The sequence below is a fragment of the Lycorma delicatula genome, chromosome 8 (assembly GCF_047948215.1).
Source record: "Lycorma delicatula isolate Av1 chromosome 8, ASM4794821v1, whole genome shotgun sequence".
Taxonomy (NCBI): domain Eukaryota; kingdom Metazoa; phylum Arthropoda; class Insecta; order Hemiptera; family Fulgoridae; genus Lycorma; species Lycorma delicatula.
Genome location: NC_134462.1, coordinates 136,508,312 through 136,530,093, shown reverse-complemented (window position 1 = coordinate 136,530,093; position 21,782 = coordinate 136,508,312). Strand labels below are relative to the sequence as shown.

The 21,782-nt window shown below is 30.9% G+C and overlaps 1 protein-coding gene across 3 annotated transcripts in view; it reads left to right on the top strand.

Moving 5' to 3' along the window:
- Positions 1–988: 988 nt before the first annotated feature.
- Positions 989–21,782, top strand: part of Dpit47 (DNA polymerase interacting tpr containing protein of 47kD) — a 34,828-nt gene continuing 14,034 nt past the window's right edge. For 2 of the 3 annotated variants that reach the window (XM_075372531.1, XM_075372530.1), the window contains exons 1-8: positions 989–1,308; positions 5,856–6,054; positions 6,427–6,544; positions 11,068–11,239; positions 14,769–14,961; positions 16,671–16,785; positions 19,789–19,948; positions 20,146–20,307. In XM_075372531.1, coding sequence (XP_075228646.1) covers positions 5,872–6,054; positions 6,427–6,544; positions 11,068–11,239; positions 14,769–14,961; positions 16,671–16,785; positions 19,789–19,948; positions 20,146–20,307 — 1,103 coding nt within the window. In that variant the 5' untranslated portion in view covers positions 989–1,308; positions 5,856–5,871. Of the gene's footprint in view, positions 1,309–2,455; positions 2,596–5,855; positions 6,055–6,426; positions 6,545–11,067; positions 11,240–14,768; positions 14,962–16,670; positions 16,786–19,788; positions 19,949–20,145; positions 20,308–21,782 lie in introns of those variants that run through there. The other variant, XM_075372532.1, reaches the window with a different exon arrangement.

Below are 21,782 nucleotides of genomic sequence, written 5' to 3'. Positions count from 1 at the left end.
TTTTATTTTTAAAGTTTATAGTTAAATACTTATTTCATCAATTAGAATTGGGGAACAAAAAATAATGTTTTTGTCACACAGTGGGCATTTGAATGCATCTAGAAATTTTAAAAAGAATTCATTATAATTTATTCAAAAAGGCTTCAACAGAACCTGAATAGATCTACACATTACCACCAGAAATTAAGTTTTGCTAAGGCACTGAATTTCAAAATACCCAAATTTAATAATTTGTTTTGTGACTACAGTTGAATCATTAGACAAGATGCTGGATTATATTTACAATTTGTATGTTAGCAATAAATAAAGTAAATCGTTTATTCTGACTGGTACTTAACAAATAATACATTATAAGATATAAAAACATAAAGTAATAGAAGGGCATATTAATTAAATATAAACACATGAAACATTAAATACAAAATAATTCAAAAGGAGCTATTGGAAGTTATTTTGAACATGTATTTATGTGAACATTAAACGAATGTAGAAAAAGTTAGCGTTATTTTAATTAGTATTGTTTAAAAATTCATTGACAAAACAATATTGCTTGTACAAAAAATCATTTAATTGCACTTAAAATTTGCAAGCTTTTAAAAAATTGCAACGGATTCGGTTCTGGTGGATATTATTTTTAAGAATAAGATTATTATTTTAAGCAGATTGTACATTCATAAATATAAACAGAAGTTAAAATCTAATTTTCTAAATACCGGTACACACGGTTTATGGTTTTGGGCGCCAGATAATGATCTGACCTGACAATCCTTTTTTTGAATTTTAAAAGCTCATCCAAACTTTTTAGGTTGCCCCAGGAAATGAAATATACTTAGTAGGAGAATAAACGTAAGTATAATAAATATTTTAATAATGACGTCGAGCTTAGCGTTTAATTCAAGCGCTTCATAGCAAAACATATGGGTTGATATTATCTCAGACTAAATAAATTTGATCATCCCAAAAGAACTTGCGTAACGAAACGCCCAGAAATTTCCCTTTATGGGTTACATAATCCTATCCGTGTGAATTAACACAAATTAATATTGATCTACACTCGAGTGATTGCTTATATTTGGTTGAATGTACGCTGGAATATTTAGACAATACATTCCATTCGTTGGAATGCCACAGTCGATTCTTGGTTTCGATAAATGTTATCGTGTTCACTTTCATAACAACGTATTTTGTTCTCCTCATGTGATTGTGAGGTTATTCTAGACTGTGTATTTTTTGTAGTCAGGTTAATCTGGATATTTGTGTTTTATTTTTTTGAAGTCAGTAGGATATTGCATCTATGAATGTTGAATTGTAAGTTTTTTTTGTATTTTTTATTCTTGTTACCTGTTGAGTGTGTTATCTGTTAATATTGTAATTTATTGTAAGTTCATCATATTTCTTTTTTCTTTCCGTATTTTAAGAAAATTCAGCTGTTTGCAGAATTACTTTAGTTGTTTGGAATATTTCTTCACTTTATTTCTTGCTTTGGAAGTATAAAGTTATTTTCAATTAGTTTTCGGATGACATTACCTTTCTGTTGACGTAAATTCGTTCTTGGGAGTTATTTTATTGAAAACAGTAATTGAGAAGTGTCGTATTGAGAGGCATATTGAAAATAGTATTGTTTAGTTTTTTTTGCTGCAAGATACTTTTATTTTACTGAGACATTGGCAGATATCTTGGGAGTTGCCAAGATGTGTTTTTGTAAACTAGATTATTTTTTAAGTTAACCTTTGTTGATAAAAGTGGTGAAAGCTATTTTATGTTTTTATATATTTTATATCCGTAATTGGTAGTGCAATAGTTTTATTAAATTCTTTTAATATTTTAGTTACCTATTTTGAATTCAAAAAATAGTTTTCTAAAACTAAATGTATGTTCTGTAAGTTGTTACAGAATAGTGACATATTTTTTAAATTTTACTGTCGAGTAAGAAATATTTATTTTTTAATTAAAAATATTAACTTTTGTAACAACAGACTGAATTAAATTGTATAATGAAATGTTATTAAAAAACTTGTCAAAATATTTTGAGATTTTTGTTATCTACAGTGACTGATGTTGCTGTTTTTTTAATGCTGTCATCACCTGGTATTGCTGGAAGATTTTTTTTTTAATTAGACACATGGTCAAAAAGTGTTTGTGATTTCAATTTTTTCCGTTCTTTTACTTGTATTTTTATATTTTTATTTTACTATGTGTTAATCTATAGTCTTTTTTGTATATGTATTGAATATAAAGATTGTCATTGTTGGTGGATCTGTCATTTGTGTTTATAAGGTGTTAAGCAAATGTTGACTCTGTGTTACTGTGAAGTGCTTTTAAATGTTTGTTGTATTATGTGAAACTTTATCCTGTTTAATCAATATAGAACATTGTGCAATCAGAACATTTTGGTTTTATATTTCTGGTGTTTTGTTAAAATCATTACATAAGAAACATAGGTAATTATTTAGAAAGATGATGTACATCAAAAGTTAACAATCTTGGGATTTGTTTTTTTCACCACACTGATTATTATATTCAAAAAAGTGCCGTATTATTGTATTTTTTGAATTATAAAGCTTTTAAAATGAAAAATCACGTATTTCTGCAGTGGTGAGGATAATATTTTGAATTTGTATTAATACTCATGTGTTTAAATGTTTTCTTTTTTTATACAATCCATATCTGATTTTATTATTCTTTCTTAAATATTCCTTGAAATTTGTGTTGACTGGTTTCAGTTTGATAGATAATAATGAAATGTCAATGCAATTAAATTACAAAAATGAAATTAAACGAGTTTCTGAACTTTGATATCAACAAACATAACCTGATGCTAGCTTTGCTTGCCAACCTTGTCTAATCGTATATATTAAATTGGTAGATTTTTAGGCTGAGTCAATAATTGTGCGCAATAACCAATTATGTAGTCTGAAAATGAGATACATTACTCTTGAACAGTACTGAATTACAAAATCTTTGGTAGGGTGCATGTAAATTAACAACAGACGTAACTTGGGTGGAAGGCACTTATTGACACTTTTTTTAATGCTGTATTTGAGTCATTTGCATTAGAATAGAGTTTATGAAAATATAGTTATTTGAATACTAATGTGCCATACTAATTTTATTAATGTGTCATAATAGATTTTTATTCCCTTCTAATGTATTAAGAAAAAGTAAAAATCCATCATTATTATTATAACAAAAAAAGGTAAAATTTTTAACCATAGTAGAGTGACACTTTTTATTACTTATTGGTGATTAACAGTATGACCATAACAACATATGCCAGGATTATTGACTTTTGAATGCCTTTTATTTTTCTTAGGGCCACCATTATTAGAAGTCTTAACTTAAAATACCTGACACAATGAACATTTTTGATGTTGATTCCATTTCACTGAGCGGTTAACAATTACCTGTGATTTCAGGTACTCTGATCACATATTGAATCTATATTTACAATTGAATAATAGGCTTCCAGAATTTTATCCCCTGGACAGGATTGGATTGTTGGGAGATACCTGAGATACCTGCCAGAAACAGTATAAATATATTGCTTCTAATTGTACAGTTAGTCTAAAAAGAGGATTTGTTTAAAAAAGATTGTTTAATAATAAGTGAATGGCATCTTTAAATTTATTACATCCATTGAAATCATTTACTTTTATGCTCATTTTAATTGTGAATTATATTAATATTTGTGAATTAAATTAATTATTATTAAATTAAATAATTATTTATTTATTTAATTTGTGAATTATCTCATTGTTCAAAAAATATATGTTGCCATATACAGATGCAAACATCAAAGTGAAAAATTAACCGTACTAGTTGACATCAACCTGACATTTAGTAAGGCAGTTGTATTCAGTCATGATTTATCTATCATTAATCAGCTCTCTTCTGATAAAAGTAGAGCTGTATTTTATAGCACTCAATTGTATGATAGACTCGCTTGTTAGAGCCAATTTGTTTTTGTGAATTAAACATTTTTTAAATTATTTATAATATCCTATAAGTTGGATGTATTTTTTAAATTAATCTATCCAGTTCTTTTTGTTGGTATTTCCTTATTTGGTGACTCACCAACCACCTTTGTCTTGTTTCAAGTCTTGCTTTTTTTTTTTTATATTCCACCTACTCCTCTGGAACGGATCTACAATCAAGTTTGACTCGCGCCAGAGGAGTGTCCTTTACTCTAGCTCGCCTCCCCGCCCGCCGGTTGTATGTCCGGCACGCGGCAGGTCAGTTCACCGGTTAGCTCTTTTATTTCGTAGGTGGAAATTCCACCTACGACAAGCCGTCATCAGCGAGCGGTTTCTTCTTGACGAGCTTCCTCATCTTTCTTCTTTATAACTGCGGTTATAAACGACGAGATCACATTAAAGTTATCCTCGTTAAGTAGCATTTTATCCACCACATTCTCCGTAGATAATGGCCCTATACGTCTTACACAGGATTGCCTGCTTTCAGTCCAACGGTTACATTCAAATACTACATGTTCAGAGGAATCATAAGCCCCACAGTAAGGACAGTTGTTGTTATCTACCCTTAGTCTCGCACATAAATAGGACCTGAACGACCCATGCCCTGTAAAAAATTGCGTTATCCAGTAATTTATGTCCCCGAACTTCCTTTCTATCCATGGTCGGATCAAAGGTATCAAACGATGTGTCCATCGTCCCGTGTTGGCTACATCCCAACGATGTTGCCAATTACGCAGCATCTCTTCATATGCTTCATTAGAAGGTTGTCCACATGCTATACTCACTCGCATCTCCGCCAGTTGTTTAAGCGGAGGAACTCCTGCAATTACGAGTACTGCCTCGGTGGAGACTGAAGAATATGCGCATATCACTCTTAAGCCCATGCGCCGTTGAATTCCTTCAAGGGCTCTTCTGTTCTTGTCGGCACGCAGAGCTCTTTCCCAGACTTGTATACCGTAAAGTAAGATGGAATTAACTACGTGAGCGTAAATCTTACGCTTCGCGGTTCTGGATCCTGTCATATTACCGAGTAATTGCTTAACTTTGTTTGAATCCACATAGCCATTGAGTAATAAGTCATTGGACTGGTTTTATGGTATTTTCTATTCGAATAATTTAACCTCATTATAATAATTACTACCTGTGTACATCTTCATCTATCTAATTTATAAATTTCCTTTTTTTTACTCTACAATTTTTATCCTCAGCATATCCCTTTATCAAAAAATTAAGTAAACCTGTATGTCTTTATATGATTCACTAACCTAGTTTGCCTCTCTTAAAAGAGGTAACATTTTTAAATTTCAAAGGACAGTCTGTAACAAAATCCTAAAATCTGTTTCAATCATCCTTTTTTTTATTTGTCTTAAGACCTCTTCTTTTAGTGTTTTATCAATCCACGTAATTCTCAACACCCTTTAGTCTCTATGTTTCAAAGATTCCATGTTTTTCTCCTTTCTGCCTTTCCTATTCTTCAGCTTTTGCTACCATAAAGTGCTACACTCTTTGTAGATATTTTGAATAAAATCTCACACATTAGACATTAGTAGTAGACCTTTTTTCTATATAACAGCTGCTCTTGATTGCCCCATTCTACATTTTATCTGAAACGTAGTATCTGCTCCCTTTGTAATTTTACTGCTTAAATAGCAATTTTTATTTATTTTTGGAGATGGCGCGCCCACACACACGCTCGCGCGCACGCACGCACATATAAAAAATAGGATTTTATATTGCATTAATAAAACAAGATTTTTATGTTAAAATTAATTTTTAGTCTTATGATTAATAATTTCATTGCTGGAATGTATATTGTAATTGAATTTAAAAAATATGCCTGTTAAATTTCTCATTTAAGGTTTTTTTTTTATATATATATAGATATTGATTAGTTATAATGGAAGATTCTGGAGATGTCACAGCAGTTGTTGAAAGGGATAATAAACCTGGAAAGGTTCCTATGGCACCTGAAGAACGTTTAAAATTAGCGGAAAAATTAGATGAAGATTTGGATAATTTTATATCTGGTTTAGAAAAGCGGTCGTATGAAGAAGGATGGCCAGAAGATCGGTGGCAAGAGGTCAGCTAAGAATATGAAATAACATTTTATATCCTTATAATAAAATTAGATTTTTATGTAAAAATTAATTTTTAGTCTTTTGGATAATAATTTTGTTGGTGACATGCGTATTTGTAAATGGATGGGTTCATTCTTGTACTGTGATCACATATTTGTGTACTTTTGTTTTCTTTGAATCTTGATTGGAATCTAGAAATGCTATGTTTAGGCTGTACCCTAAACATAGGGTACAGCCTAAACATAGAGTACAGATATCTCTGTCAAGATAGTTGGACAGAGATATCTGTTCACTATTAACTAATGTTGGTTTATGTACAGAGTAACGTTTATAATTATAATTTTTTTTGAGTTTATTTTTTGTTCTGCCATTAGGAGATGGAGAAACATCCATTTTTTATGACAAAAGCACCAGAAGCAGGTGAAGAATTATCACCTTTGTTACAAGGATTACAAGATTTAAAATATGATACTAGTGAAAACACACCTGAAGGTTTGTATTATTTGATAATTTGTTATCCAAAGTGGTAAAGCCTTGTTGTGATCCATGCAAATAATTGATTTTAAGACTTCAGTTGATTTTCATATTTATTTTCTTGAAAAAATAAATTTTAGGATTAAAGTAGTGTCTTCATATTTACTGATTTGATTAGGAATGTTAAGTTATATATTGGAATTGCAGTATTAATTTGTTTCACATTGGCTAAAGGTTTTACAGTTTTTTAATGAGGTTTGTTTAAAATAATATTTTTTCAGTTTAAAAGATTCAAAGTATTATTACATTAATTACACTGATTATTTAAATGTAAAATTATGAAAAAGGTAAGCAACTATATCAGAGTTTAAACAGAAAACATTTTGAAGTGTATTTTTATAAACATCTGTTTATATGTTTGTGATGGATGTACTCTTTTTTTCAATTTTTAATTTGTGAAATCAATTTTTAATTTCATTGTCAAATTGAGGGTAGTTATTTATTATCAGGTACTATATAATAAACAGTTCTAGCTTCTGTCTTGGGATAATTTAAGTGCTTAATATATAGCTAAGTTTGTTCTTTTCTTTTTATTAATTGAATGACTGAGCTTCATAACCTGTTGCCTAGCCTGTAGCTATGGAACAACTTTGAGCAGGTCTGGATAACAACTGCGAAACAGCATGTGTAAACTCTTCTTCACCAATTACTCGGGAACACATGTCTTTGGATTATTCTACAATGAATCCCAGGAAAGTTACCTGACGTAAACTGATTAGGAATAAAATAGTTGACAGCATGAGTGGGAATTAGGAAGTGAAAGTAGATCTTAATCTGATGTCATGGATCTTCGTACAGTGACTCCAGATTGGCAAACGACTCTTGTTTTACACACACCAAAAGTGTTGTGAGTAGATGGTACGGACAACTTACCTCTTACTAATTGTTATGAGCATCTACTGATGGAGGAGTCTTCTGCAACCGTTAAACAGACAAAACATGTTAAGCCTCTTATTTTCTTACTGTACGGAATTGCTAACATCATAAAGTTTATGAATTGTTGGAATCCGTAGTGACAAAAGCTGATTACAATATGCAAATTATAAATAGCAAATAGCTTTAACTTTTCTCTAACGACACAGAAAGCTACAGAAAAATTATTCAGATGATGTGAAAATAATCTTATAAGTCACACATTCACAAGACAAGATTAGAGGTCATTCAGAGTGACCTTGAGAAACCTTCACCATTCTATTCCTTTGATTATAATAAAAGATGACATTGAAAGTAAAGGTCATACAATTAGGAGTATTATCAATGCCTGCCATAGAACTACCACAGAACCACTACCCACTTTCTTAGTGAATTTAGAACCCCAAAGCAACAACAATGATATTTGAAATTAAGTATTTGGCTAATTTTTGTGTAAAATTTGAAATGCCCAAAAGAGCTCCTGGCATCATAGAGTATAATGTGCAGGCGGGTCATAGGACTATCAGTTGCCTAAAGAAGGACAGGAGCATGCCAGTGTAATTTGCCATCAGGATCACCCAGTAATTTGTAAAGGTTGTTGGGGGTGTATAAGAGATTCTTCAGAGAAAGCAAAGGCAAAGAAAGAGTTATGCTCTTAAGATTGTATCTAAAGGATTCCTAGGCTCCCTGGGTAAGTCAGTTGACCATCCCCAGAAAGATCACTAGGACAGGTTGTAACTAATAACCTGAATAACAGTTTGGATAATCGGTTCAATGCTTGCTTAAAAATTGCTGCATGAAATATCAACAGTATTTTGCATCGGTAAGAGGAGTTGGAGATGCTACTTACTCAGACAAACTGGTTATTGTCTTTATCTCAGAATCCCACTTTAAAAATCAAAATTTTTTATACATTCGGAGTTTCAAAATGTATATGACCAACCATCCTGATGGTAAGACCCACGGGAGTTCTGCTATATTGATAAATACAGGATAAAATATATTCAGCTTCCTCCTTTCGAGACTGCTCACATCCAGGTGACCTCAGTCACCTAGATGTGTATTGAAGCTGGATGAGATATTGGACTAGATGGGTCACTCAGATTTTTGCATTCTATTGTCCACCACATCACGTTATCTCAGAGGACATGTTTTGTGAGTACTTTAACCCGCTTCGTAACAGATTCATCACAGGTAGTGATTGGAATGCAAAAAACATATTCTGGGGGGGTTACGCCTAACAACTACATATAGCAGAGCATTGAAACTGTCTATAGAAAGATTGCAATTGAATGTTATTGCCAGGCTTGAACCCACTATTGACCTACAGATCTTGCAAAGATCCACGACTTGCTGGAATTTTTATCACCTCAGGCATTTTGTTTAATACTGTTGTGCAGAATGTTTGCGATTATGTCTAACCACTCTCCTATAATTCTTACCTTTATTGTAATTATTATATGTACAATAAACTCTATCTTGCACAACAAAAAAACTGTTGGGGTTCTTACCGGGACTGGGTGGAGGCAGAGTTGCCTTTGATATTTCACTGAAGTGTGCAGATGATATCATTGAAGCTGCTAGATACTTAAGTTAAACAATGCGGTTGGCTGTTTGGCTCTCCACCTAGTGAGAAGTGTGCTAATGTGATTGGCAGGGATTACTAAAGGGAAGTTTTCATTCTGATTTCTGACAAGAGAATGATCAGGAAGAGAGGCAGTGCTGCAGGAAGCCAGAGGTCAGTTTAAGAAGGTTGCTGAGAAGATCAAGGAGTCATTCAGGGATTTAGTTGAAAATCTGTCTCCTGTCAAGAGAGATGATTATTCATTATGAATAGTTACTAAGAAATTTGGGTGCACATCCCTGTAATTTCCTCCTTTATAGACTTACAACGATGTGAAGAAGGCCATGCTGCTTGCTAGACTTCTTTGCATTGTCTTCTACCCGCACGATGATGAGCTAGGACCAGGGAAAGGGAAATTTTTTACTTTTTGAATAGCTCTAAACTTCTTAGTCTGCTCATACGACCAATCTCTTTGAAAGAGGTATCTAGTGAACTCAAGGGGATAGAGAAAATGATTCCTGGGTTTGACTCTACAATTCGACTTGAAGAAGCTTCAGTTGGTATTGGATGCAATCAGTACATGACTGCACAAGTGGAAGAGTAGTCAGTTTGGCGAAATCTACCCATGTTACATTTACAACTAGGAAAGCAGATTGCCCTTCAGTTTACTTAGATACTGTTGAAATTCCATATACAACTAGTGTGAGTTATCTTGACTTACACCTAGATTGACATGACGTGGAGAGGTCATGTACTATAGAAGAAAAAACAAATTGACCAGAAATTCAAGCGTATGTATTGGCTAATGGATAGCGGTTTTCATTTGTCTCTCTAATTGTTCCTTCTATATAAGACCTTCTTGAAACTGGTATTGACATATCGGATTCAGTTCTGGGGAACAACTAGTGGACAGCAATATTAAAATGATCCAAAGGTCACTGAACAAGGTATTGGGAAAGTGACCCAACTGCCTTGGTTCTCAGAAATTCTGAAATACCTGAATACCTGGGGTCCTGTATGTTTGGGATGAGGTTGACTGTTTCATTTCTAAATATGTGGTTAGGCCAACATGTAAATCTCCTTGCTTTGAACCTGCTTGACAATGGTGATGATGTTAGACAATTTAAAGGGTTCATGTGCCGGACCTTAGTGGTGGTCGTTGAATATACTCTATTTTCATGTTTTCTTTTTTCCCGGTACTTTTTTACTTTGTACATTTACCTATTTCTGTTGCTATTTTTTGTTTCCATTGTTGATACCTATTTACTATTGTTATTTGAATGTTATTACTGTTTGTCATATTCTTGCTTTGTATTTACCTGTATTCACTTATTTTGACAGCCTTTTATTTATGCCTGTGCTTGATTTTTCATTCATTCATTCATTTATCTACCTGTTCAGATGTGCATGAGAATCTTCTGTTTGATAAAAATACTGTGAGCGAACTGAATGTGTTGGGCGCATATGTTCCGTAGTTTGGAGAAATTACAGAACCCAGTGATGATAGTGCTTATGACTTATTAAGTGCATTACATTTATATAATTATTTACTGTTTGTTTTCGTGGGGGGGGATCTCATTGGATGGCCCTCTCTTATATAATATTTTAGCATATTTATTTATGGTTTCTTCAGAAGAAACAGATTGTAAATTTTTGTTCTACAGAAAAAAAAGTGTATTTTTATATTTGAATAAGTATCTTCTCCGATCAATTAAAAATTTTCCCAATTTCTATGTATTAGTTATTTTTGGTTTTGATATTTAATTCTTCTAAACGGTCATTGTGATTTATTTTTTATTGCAGTAGCGATAATAGTAATATCAATTTAGTGTCATATTAAAGTAATATAATTTTTAGTAAGGTGAGTGTATAAATTAACCAATGAACAGTTTTGATTTGTATTGTATCTTATCTATATAAATATATTGTTTTATTTTGATATCAATAAAAAAAAATAGATTAATACAATTTATTGAATTAATAAATTACTTAATGTTTTGTACAGAGTTAGCTTTGACATATAAGGAAGATGGTAATTTCAATTTTAAATGTAAGAAGTACAGGTTGGCTATAATGAGTTATACTGAAGGTTTAAAGCAGAAGTGCCATGATGAGGATTTAAATGCTCAGTTGTATAATAACAGATCAGCATCTCATTATTTTTTGAAAAATTACAGGTAAGTGTAATTAAAAAAAGATTATTATCTTTAATTGATTACTTAAAATATTGTTAATTTTTCATAAAGACATAGAAAACAATAAAACTCACCTCATTATACTGCTTACACTGTTTGCAATGGCTCTCTATTACTGCAAATAGTTGAACCTAAAATCTAATTCCAAACCTTACAATTACCTTATTTACATGAGATTAGGGATGTCTAGGAATTCAATATTATAAAAACATTTTTCAATTTTAAAACTACTTCAGAACATTTTTTTTCATCGTCCCAGTTACTTGTGTCATGCTAATATTCATGAAGAATATTGCCGTGACATAAAATACTTATGATTAAATCATACATAAGATACATTGTCCATTTTTTAACTGTCTTCTATCACAATTAAACAGAATGAAATCATACTAATGGTCACTTTTTTTAATTCTTGACTGATAACAGGCATTCATCCTAAACAATATTTGGTTTATTAATTTAAAATAAACCAATTGCAATGAATTGATATATATTTATTCTTAAATTTTAGCAATATGAATTTTGAATTTTTTTGTTTTACCTTAGAAGTTTTGTATTATTTTATTAACATGCTATTTTATGGTTATTTTCAATTGCTTAGTTAATTAGAAAATTTCCTATTTTAATGTGTAAATACTGAGTGTTCTGAGGATTTTTTTAAAAAGATTTGTTAGTTTACCCAGAATACATCAAATAACAGTAATAATTTATTTGTACTGCGTTTATAAAAATATAATTATTTTATCTTTAAAATTTTATGCGTTGGGTGTAAAATAATTTAATATTTATTGTTATTATGTAGTCTTTAATGTAGTTTCTCATTTGTGACATTAAAGTATCTTTTTTAATTCTGTATCTATTTTTTTTTATTGAGATTTTGTGTATTTTATTTAGAAAATTTTGCCTGAACCTTTTCCAGAATATGGTTTATGTATGAAAAGAAGGTTCTAAATTTGTGGAAAAAATTGGGCAAAACTTCCACGTAATTTATGTTAGAAAATAGCTACTATTTCAGGTTTATCAATTTTTTTATAAAAAGTACATCCAAGAAAAAATTCTTGAAAATTTAGTGTAGTACTAGAAAATTTCATAATTTAGCTTTTTTAGTAGCTACGAGTTGTGTGAGAAAAGTAATGAAACTGACTTTTTATTTACCAAAGTTTTTATTTTTTTCAAACAACAATATTATTCCCTTCAAAGTAGTTCCATTGGGCAGCAGCTATACACCGGTGGAGTCATTGTTCCCACTGCTGGCAGCAGTGCTGGAAGGCTTCAACTGGTAAGGCTTTTAACTGGTCAGTCACAGTCTTTTGAATGTTCTCCAAAATGATGTCCTTTTAAGACATGTTTCAATTTCGGAAAAAAGAAAATTACAAGGACTCAAATCAGGCAAATAGAGGGAGGGTTGAGGAACCGTAGGAATGCGTTTTGAGGTCAAAATTTCCCTGATGGAAATGGCTGTGTGACACGGCATTGTCATGATGAAGCATCCACTTGTCTGCAATGTCTGGTTTCATGCGCATCACTTTTTCTGAGCCTTTCAAGGACGCCTTTGTAAAACACTTGGTTGACATTATGTCCTGGAGGAACAAATTCTTTATGCACGATACCCCTTCTATCAAAAAAGCAAATCAGCATGGTTTTGATCTTTGATTTGCTCATTCGACATTTTTTCGGTCGAGGAGATGACGGAGTATGCCACTTTTCGCTTTGCCGCTTTGTTTCAGGGTCGTACTCAAATATCCAAGATTCATTACGTGTGATCACATGATTGAAGAATTCTTGGTCATTGTCAATCCTTTCAAGATCAACGCACATGTTTCTTCGATTGTCCTTCTGTTCTGTTGTGAAGTTTTTCGGCACCGATTTCGCACAAACCTTTCGCATGTCCAAATCGTCTGGCAAAATTTGATGTATGGTAAAAGTGTTTAAATTTAACTGTTTAAACACTCATCATCCTTATTGTTAAACGACGGTCTGATCTCACAAGAACCCTCACATGCTCAACGTTTTCGACAGATTTTGAAGTTGAAGATCTCCCGTTGATCTTCAACGTGTTCTCGGCCTTCCAAAAATGATTTGTGCCAGCAGAAAACTTGTGCTCTTGATAAGCAATGTTCCCCATAGGCCTGTTTCAACTTTTCAAAGGTCACACTCGCAGATTCCCCAAGTTTAACACAAAACTTGATTGCACAACGTCGCTTTAAATTCTGATGCTTCATTATTGTAACACACAACAAAAACACAACTTCACTGATAGCGGTGTCAAAAATGTGTTGGCTGAACGGAGTTGAAACTCATACTGAGCATGTGGAAGGGATGAACAACCCGGTCTAGCACAGACTGGTAGACAGCGTTGCCAGATCGCTCGCAGTGTTTCCAATCTCATTATTTTTATCATACACCTTGTATATATTTTCATAATATTCTGATTTTATTAATTGACAATAGGTTAAACATTTTACTTTTATTTCTTATCCTATATGTAACAAATATTTTTCCTTATTAATCCAATGCATCATTTTCTACGGATCTTCATCAACAGAAACAATTTTTAAAATTTACTATGGAAATATTGAAAATTAAAATAATGTTTAATTAAATAATATTTGTTGATTTCTGTAAAGCAAAGATACAGAAATAAATTTAAAAAAAAAGTTTACTTCCTATACATAGATGAGCTAATTTTGTTTATTGACATATATTTTTCTTTTATACTGTCACTGTAAAATGTCCATGTAATTGAAAATTATTGTTGTTGATCATGTTTATTATGGCTCAGATTTGGGCTCCTTTTAGAAGTATTAAATAATAGTACTATCACATCATTTCCCTTCATGTTATTTGACTTATATAAAGAAACAAAGCAGGAGAAGGGGAATTGGCAGCAATGTTGATAGTTTTTTAAAATTATTTTTTAAATTTAAGTTTACAAAAACATAGATATTTATAAAGAAAATTAAATAAAAAGTTAAACACAAATTTCATAGTAACATGAATCAGTTTTCTTAGTAACTTACCAAAAAATTATGATTATTAGAATGAAGACCAAACAAATAGTTTAGTTTCTCACATAACTCCCATTTTGTTATAAAAAGTTTTTAAACTGTTTTTACATTGTTCATGTAACAACCAGTACAAGTCTATTAAAATGACCATTGAACTATCAATAACCAAGATATAATTTTTGGATGAATGCTCTCTTTATTACATAATTGTCAATAAGAATGTATTCTAAGGAGTCGCATCATGGAGATTATTTATATAAAGACAACTTCTGGTGTTGAAAAAAATTAACTCCTAATTTTTAATTATTTGTAAACTATGTTTTTAGATATTCACTGGGACTAATTTAGTCTTATTGAATTTGAATTGCATGTTATACAATGGCTGCATAAGTAACTGTATTGATATTTAATATTTAAAACAAGTTTTTAAAAATTCCCTGAAGTAATTGTTTTTATTATATTCAGCTATTGTGTATAATCTGTTTTGTTTTATTTGATTACAGATCATCTTTAAATGATTGCCTCTCTGCACTTAAATTAAAACCAGATTATATTAAGACATTATGCAGGGCAGCTCAGTGCTATTACCATCTAAGGGATTACTCAAAGTGTATAGAATATTGTGATATTGTGACTTTAAAGGAACCGCATAATAGTGAAATTGGATTGTTAAGAAAGGAAGCTACTAACAAGAGGGTAAAAATTATGTTATTGTTTTTATTTATATGAAGCTGCTTAATTTAATTATATTATTTTTTTATATTGGGTAGATCTTGGTTGTTGTTTCGTAACATTTAAAGTAAATGATGCCTTTTTAAAATAAACTGATATACTTTTTATATTACTATATTATATAATTTAATATTAGATGTAATACTATACTCTGAATTTTAATATGTAAATTAAACTCTTAGTTTAAATGCAGTATTTTTTAATGAGGAATGTTGTAATACCAATGTATTTCTCACTTAATTGTTTGTTAGTTTATAATTTCTAGATTTAAATTACTTTATAAATTCATATAAAACTGGTGAGATGTTCAAGAGGTATTTTTTTAGGTCAAAAACATTTTTGTATTTCACTCCTTACACTTTGTACTACTTTTCTACATAGTTAGCTTGTTTATTTAAACATTTATAATAATGTTTTAGTAAATTGTTTATGCTCCCATTGTAGAAATTGGCCAGTTGTAAAGACAACCAGTCTTCAACTATTGTTTTCACTTGTTCATTGATGTCAAACCACTGAGCGCCGAGAACAATAGCTCCTCCTTCAGTTAGCTGAACTGGCGCAATGTCTGGACTGTAGGGTGGGTGGTGTATTTGCTCCCATCCAAAAGATTTGATTAACTTTAGAGTTTGAACATCAAAATGAGTTCATGTGTTGTCATGCAGCAACAAAACTTCAGTTGACAGTAGGCCATGTTTCTTATTCTGTATGGCATGCCGAATCTTTGTCAAGGTCTTGCAGTATTTTTTTTTTATTGTCAATTTAAAATGACGTGTACAATTTTATTCAGCATATTTATCCTTGATGCAGCTAGCAAAAGAAACCTTGAGCACTAGCTCATAGTTCATATCATAGATAGTTCATATCATTAAACGGATGATTAATAAAAGAATTAATTAAAAATAGAGTATTTAACTAAACAAAAATATGTGATTTTTATAACATGATACATAAGAATAAAAAAAAAAAATTTTAATTGAAAAATTAAGTTAAATAAAAATACATAAAAGAAAAAAATACATAGAACCAGAATGTAAAATTATTTAAATTTACATTGAAATCAGATAAAATAAAATACAATAAATTCATAATCTAAAAGGTGAGAAAGAAACACTTTCATAATGGAGAAATTAAAAAAAAATACCTTATAAGATAATGTATGATATCCACAAGAAATATCCATAAGACAACTGATTACTATTATGATTTATACTGCCTGAGCATTCACTTAAACATTCACAGTTTTATATATATAGATAGATTTTTTAATGTTAAGTAGCTAAAAGCTACATAAAAGTATGCAACTGAGTTTACTGTTGTTCCTTTGGTCATAAAGGTCTCACAATATGCAGCTGAGTTTACTGTTGTCCCTTTGGGCATAAAATTGACTTACAAGATACCATGTCTACCACTAGACACAATGCATGTTAACATTGTGTGTATGTGATGTGAGAAATCTGTGCCTCATCCCATGTGAAAATGCGGTCCATAAGTTGATCTCCTTCTTCACTCTTATCAGGTGAAATATGTTAAAACACTAGCCATTCTCCTTTTTTGGTGTTCTTCAGAAACAGCCTGGTAACTCATTGGGAGCACAGGTTTTTGAACCACAAGATTTCAGAAAGATCTTGGTTATGTTGTAATGGTTTTTTAAATAAGTCTATTTTCTTTTTCAGTTAGCAGCAGAAAGAGATGTTCGTAAAAAAAAATTCCAAGAAAAGATAACAACAGAAAATAAAAATAAATTACTTAAAGCTGTTCGTGAACGTGGCATTAAATTGTTAGGATATGGTAAGCTTTTAGCTTTAACAAATTTAATAAAAGTTCTTATTTTTTATTTTGTGTAATGATTTATTTCTGAATGTACTTAAGTTACTTAAGTATTTAAGGTATGAGGACTACTCAGGAAGGAATGATAATGAATTCATTTTGTGTCATGCAATGAAAATATGTTGATAAAACAAGTTGTGGTCCTTTTGGGGTGGCATGCACTTTAATATGTGTATATCTGATAGCACTGTGCTGACAATGCTTTAATGTTTAGCAGTTGTGATTAAAAAATGAAGTCTGTACATGATGAGCAGTTGTGGTTTTGAAATTTTGTATCTCCAGAACTTCCACAAAAGCTGCAAAATGTTGCCACAAGCATATGGTAAAGGTATTGCTCCTTAATTGATCACATTTTGATAGTTTAAATAGTTTCAGTAGGGGAATATTGTGATCACACTACAGGACATTCTGCATATTTCAGCAATTGAATTGAATGAGATCATGATTAATGTAACTGTCGTCATTGTTTAGGAAGGTTGCTGAATAACAATGGATGAATTGGAGGACATGTTATGTATAACCTGTAGTAGTGGATTACCACCACTTTGTAGTGGGTTCACCATTCTGCACAATCATTTATATGTGCAGATTGGTGCTGAAATTGCTAAGATCTGAACAGATCCTGATGTGAGTGGATATGCGTTGGAAGATTTGGTATTTGGTATTATAGTCCCCACATGCTACACATCGCATGTGGTACACATCACAGGTCCACATCGCAATTAACTGCGATAAGAACCTATGATCTTTCACATCAGTTTAGAGTATGAAACTGAAGTCGTTTTGTTTCTTTTGCCACTTACACGAAGAGCTGTACCAGCTGTAATTTGTATGGCCTGAAATGCAGTTTTGTCTTAACATATACCAAACAGTAATATGAGGAATCCGGACATCCTGTCGTTGGCATTTATGATAAAATCGCTGAGTTAGGTAAACGAAACAGGGGGGTAGGTTTTTGCTGGATCCCTAGCCACGTTGGAATTCTAGGTAACGAGAGGGCAGATTCTGCTGCGAAAGAAGCGTGTATTCAGCCTCCTTTCACCACCCGAGTTACTACCTTTGATTTTATCAATCATATAAAACAATCACTGCGAGCAAGGTGGCAAAGTGGCTGGATGGCTGCCGTCGATAATAAACTTCGACGGATTGAAGATTCAGTGTTGCCATGGGGCTCCTGTTGCAAGAACTCTCGTCGTGAGGAAGTGGTCCTCTGCTGGTTACGGTTGGGGCATACGAGGATCACACACGAATATCTAATGTCAGGAGAAGACCCACCCCTGTGCACACGATGCAACTGCTGCATGACTGTACACCACATTCTCGTGGACTGCATATGTTATGCGGTTTTGCGTCGTCAGTTTAATATACCCAGCAGCATTCATGATATCTTGTGCAATGATGGCGGGATTTTGGAGCGGATGTTTCTCTTTTTGCATAGTACAAGGTTACTGCAAATGATTTAATATACTCATATATGTTTTTCTGTAAGGAGAGTTTTTAATAATTTTAACCTTTATTTTCGATTTGATTTTTTGGTTCTGTGTTTAATTTTTACTATCCGGGGAGGGGATTTTTGCACAACCCATCAGAGTTAGGTAAGTTTTATACTTTCTTTATTCTATTATTTTAACTTTTATATTTTATCAACTTTGTCTGTGGTATTAGTTTTGGGTTTTATTTTGCCTTCTTTGCTTGTTTTAGTAAATTTTTATTATGTGATTAATATTACGTTTACACCTTGTATGGTTTATTATTTTGGAGTTATTTTACCCTTTTAATAATAACTACCGGGCGATGATAACGCCCGGGCGTTTTTCGCCCACAAACAACAAAAAAAAAAAAAAATACAAGGAATCACAAATTCTTGACTAGTGCAATAATAAGTGGACTTTTCAGGCTTTGCTGAAAATTCTAAAATAAATTAATTCTTACTCATTTTTGATTACCTTTGTACTTTCAAATGTCAATTTAATCATTTATTAATTACTTTTATTATTTTCATTTCTTTATGTTTATTGTGAATTGTTTATGTATAACTTGATTTTATTGACTGAAATAATTGATCTTTAATAATAACTGACACTTGACTCCTTTGTATTTCATATCATGTGTTCGTTGTGTAGCTATTAGTCTGTGGTGACATTTGATCTTCATTTATGATTTTAAGAAATAATTTAATTTTGAATAATAGTTCAGTAATAAAGTTAAATAGTTATAAGTTTGTATACAGTTATTTAACATAAAGTCAGATCTAACTAATGACATAATGTTATGATGCAACTTGAGACCCGTGTAATATATTTTCATTATTCTCAATCATACATATTATTACTTTAAATAAGCAAATAAAATGCTATTATTAAATAGAAATGAAACTATAAATTGGAACACAAATACAATCTACAAGATAGCATGAATGAAACAAAAAAAATTGTCTTCTACAGAAACAATTTACTCTGTTTATGAGCTCTAATAATCCTGAATTTTTTGCATCTCCATTTAACATTTATATGGAATCTGTGCTCAAATAATTTTCATTACACCTTCTGAATTACTGTTTATTTTGTATCTTAATGCATTTTTTTAATTTACTGTCATTTTGTGCATTATAAGTTTTAAATTATGAATATGTACTTTATTAGCTCTATATTTTATTTTGTAATTATTTGTGTACTTTATGATATTAATCTGATCAAAGTTTTTACGATGGTTTTCTTTGATTTCCATGATTTAATACGTTTGGCTGGATCAAGGAAAACCAGGAAAGTTCCTTAGGGCTGGGTAAGTTCCTTTTTGTTAATGAAGTAGCACTCATGCCCTGATGTGATCTATTTAATAATGTATTATTCAGTACTAATTGGAATAAAATATTTATTTATTCATCCAGTAAGCTTCTGAAATTACTTTTATTCTTTTACATTTTTATTGTAACATTAAAATACAAAGATTTAAATCATGTTTCAGAATCTGAAGAATTAACATTATCATCGTTAGAAACAAAGTTTCCTGCAGTAGTTAATAGAAGGGTTTATTTAGATAATGGTCGTTTGATTTGGCCTGTTATTTTTCTTTATCCAGAATATAAAATGACTGATTTTGTTCAAGAATTTCATGAAGATTCATGGTAGGTAATTCAAACAATAATGTAGGATTTTAGATTAATTTTTACGCATCCTACTTCTTATTAAGGTTTTGAGGAGTATGCTGTTTGGTTGAAAAGTTTATTTATAATTGTTATTTTTAGGTTAAAAATGTTTCTATTTTTTTTGTTACTCTTATTATTTTGTTTAAATTTAAAAATTAAAATTAATTTTTGTTTAGTTTTAACGACCATTTGATTGAGATGTTCCATGAAACTGCACCATGGGATACAGAAAAGAAATATAATCCAGAAAATATAGCAGTTTATTATGAAGATGAAAATGGAAAAGCCCACAGTGTTCTAAAAACTAGCAGTCTTGGACAGATTATTTCACGGGATGAGTAAGTCAATATCTATGACCATTTTATGCTAGAAAATTACCTTATAATTCTGACAATTAGGTGAATTCAAAAATGTCACACAAAAAAAATAATTTTAAAGGAAAATATTTATATTCTGTTAAGGAAATATTCACGTTTTACTTTTGTAGAATTACCTATTTTGTACAGCAGTCAGGAAAAATAAGCTGTTGAAAGTAAATTCTTCCTATTGTTTTGTGCTCTCATGCACATGCACACAAACACATTCAAATCAGTTTTATTTTTTTTTTTAAGTAACACTATTGTGAACTTGTTCCATTTTCAGTTTTGATGTTCCAAATACAGGTAGCTGTATTATTTATGCTTTGTTAACTGACATAAAATTTCTACTCTGTCATAACCATTGTAAGAATGTTTAGAATTTAAATAAATATCTATTTACTATAATTATATTATTGAAACTATTATTTATTTTTATGTTGAGTTGAATTTTAATTAGTCCCCTTTGTATTTTTAGTATCTGTTTATTTGTTTAATTAATGGTATGTTTTAGAGATATATTACATATTTATATACATTAAAAAAAATTATCTATACACATTTAAAAGTAATTACAAAATAATAAGTTAAGTATGAGGATAACAATTTTAATTTAATTGGCTGGTGTTGATTGTTTGATTTAGTTGCTAGAACTGCTTCAGTAATAGCCAGTAAGCATTTTATAATTAACAAAATATGAGCAGTACAACTTCCATAAATATTAGACAAAACTGAGGCTGTGACAAGTTCATTAAGTGTACATTATTAAGTTGAAAAAAGATTGTCCTTATTATGTTTGACTGTATCTAGTGATTTATATTAATATATTACTTAGCAACTTGTTTCAGTTTTTAGATCGTGTTCATTATTGTTTTGCAGTTATGCTGTATAGAAGGTTTAGTTATTATAGACATCTAAAAAACGGGAAATTGAAACAAATAAATATTCTTTTGGTTTTATACTCTCAATCCTTAAGAAAATTAGTGTGTGCAAATCGGTTACTGGTTAGTAATTCTTATATGTCCATTTTGTTAATACAAGTTGTATGTAAATTTGTGTGTAAAAGTATATCTTGCAAGTAAAGCTTGCAAGATGTGAATGTGAATTCACATCATTCACATGTGAATGTGCTTGATCACATTCATATGTGAATTTAATCTACAACTTTTTAAAATATTTCATAAGTGTTAATTATTTTTTTAAAGGTGTGACATTTGTTCAGAGCATCCTGTTTATATATAAGTGTATAAAGTAGGCAACTAAATAACCACTTTAGTAAAAAATTATAAATTACATAAGTTTATAAAAAGTCAAATATATGTCTGTCCAAAATTTAAATCTCATTGTCTCTTAGGTGGACTAAAGCTGGTTTTATGGCTGCATTTTGATGTTAGATAATGATATGTAGTATTGTTTTCTTTTTTATTGTTTGCACAATGAATTTTTAATGTAGCAGT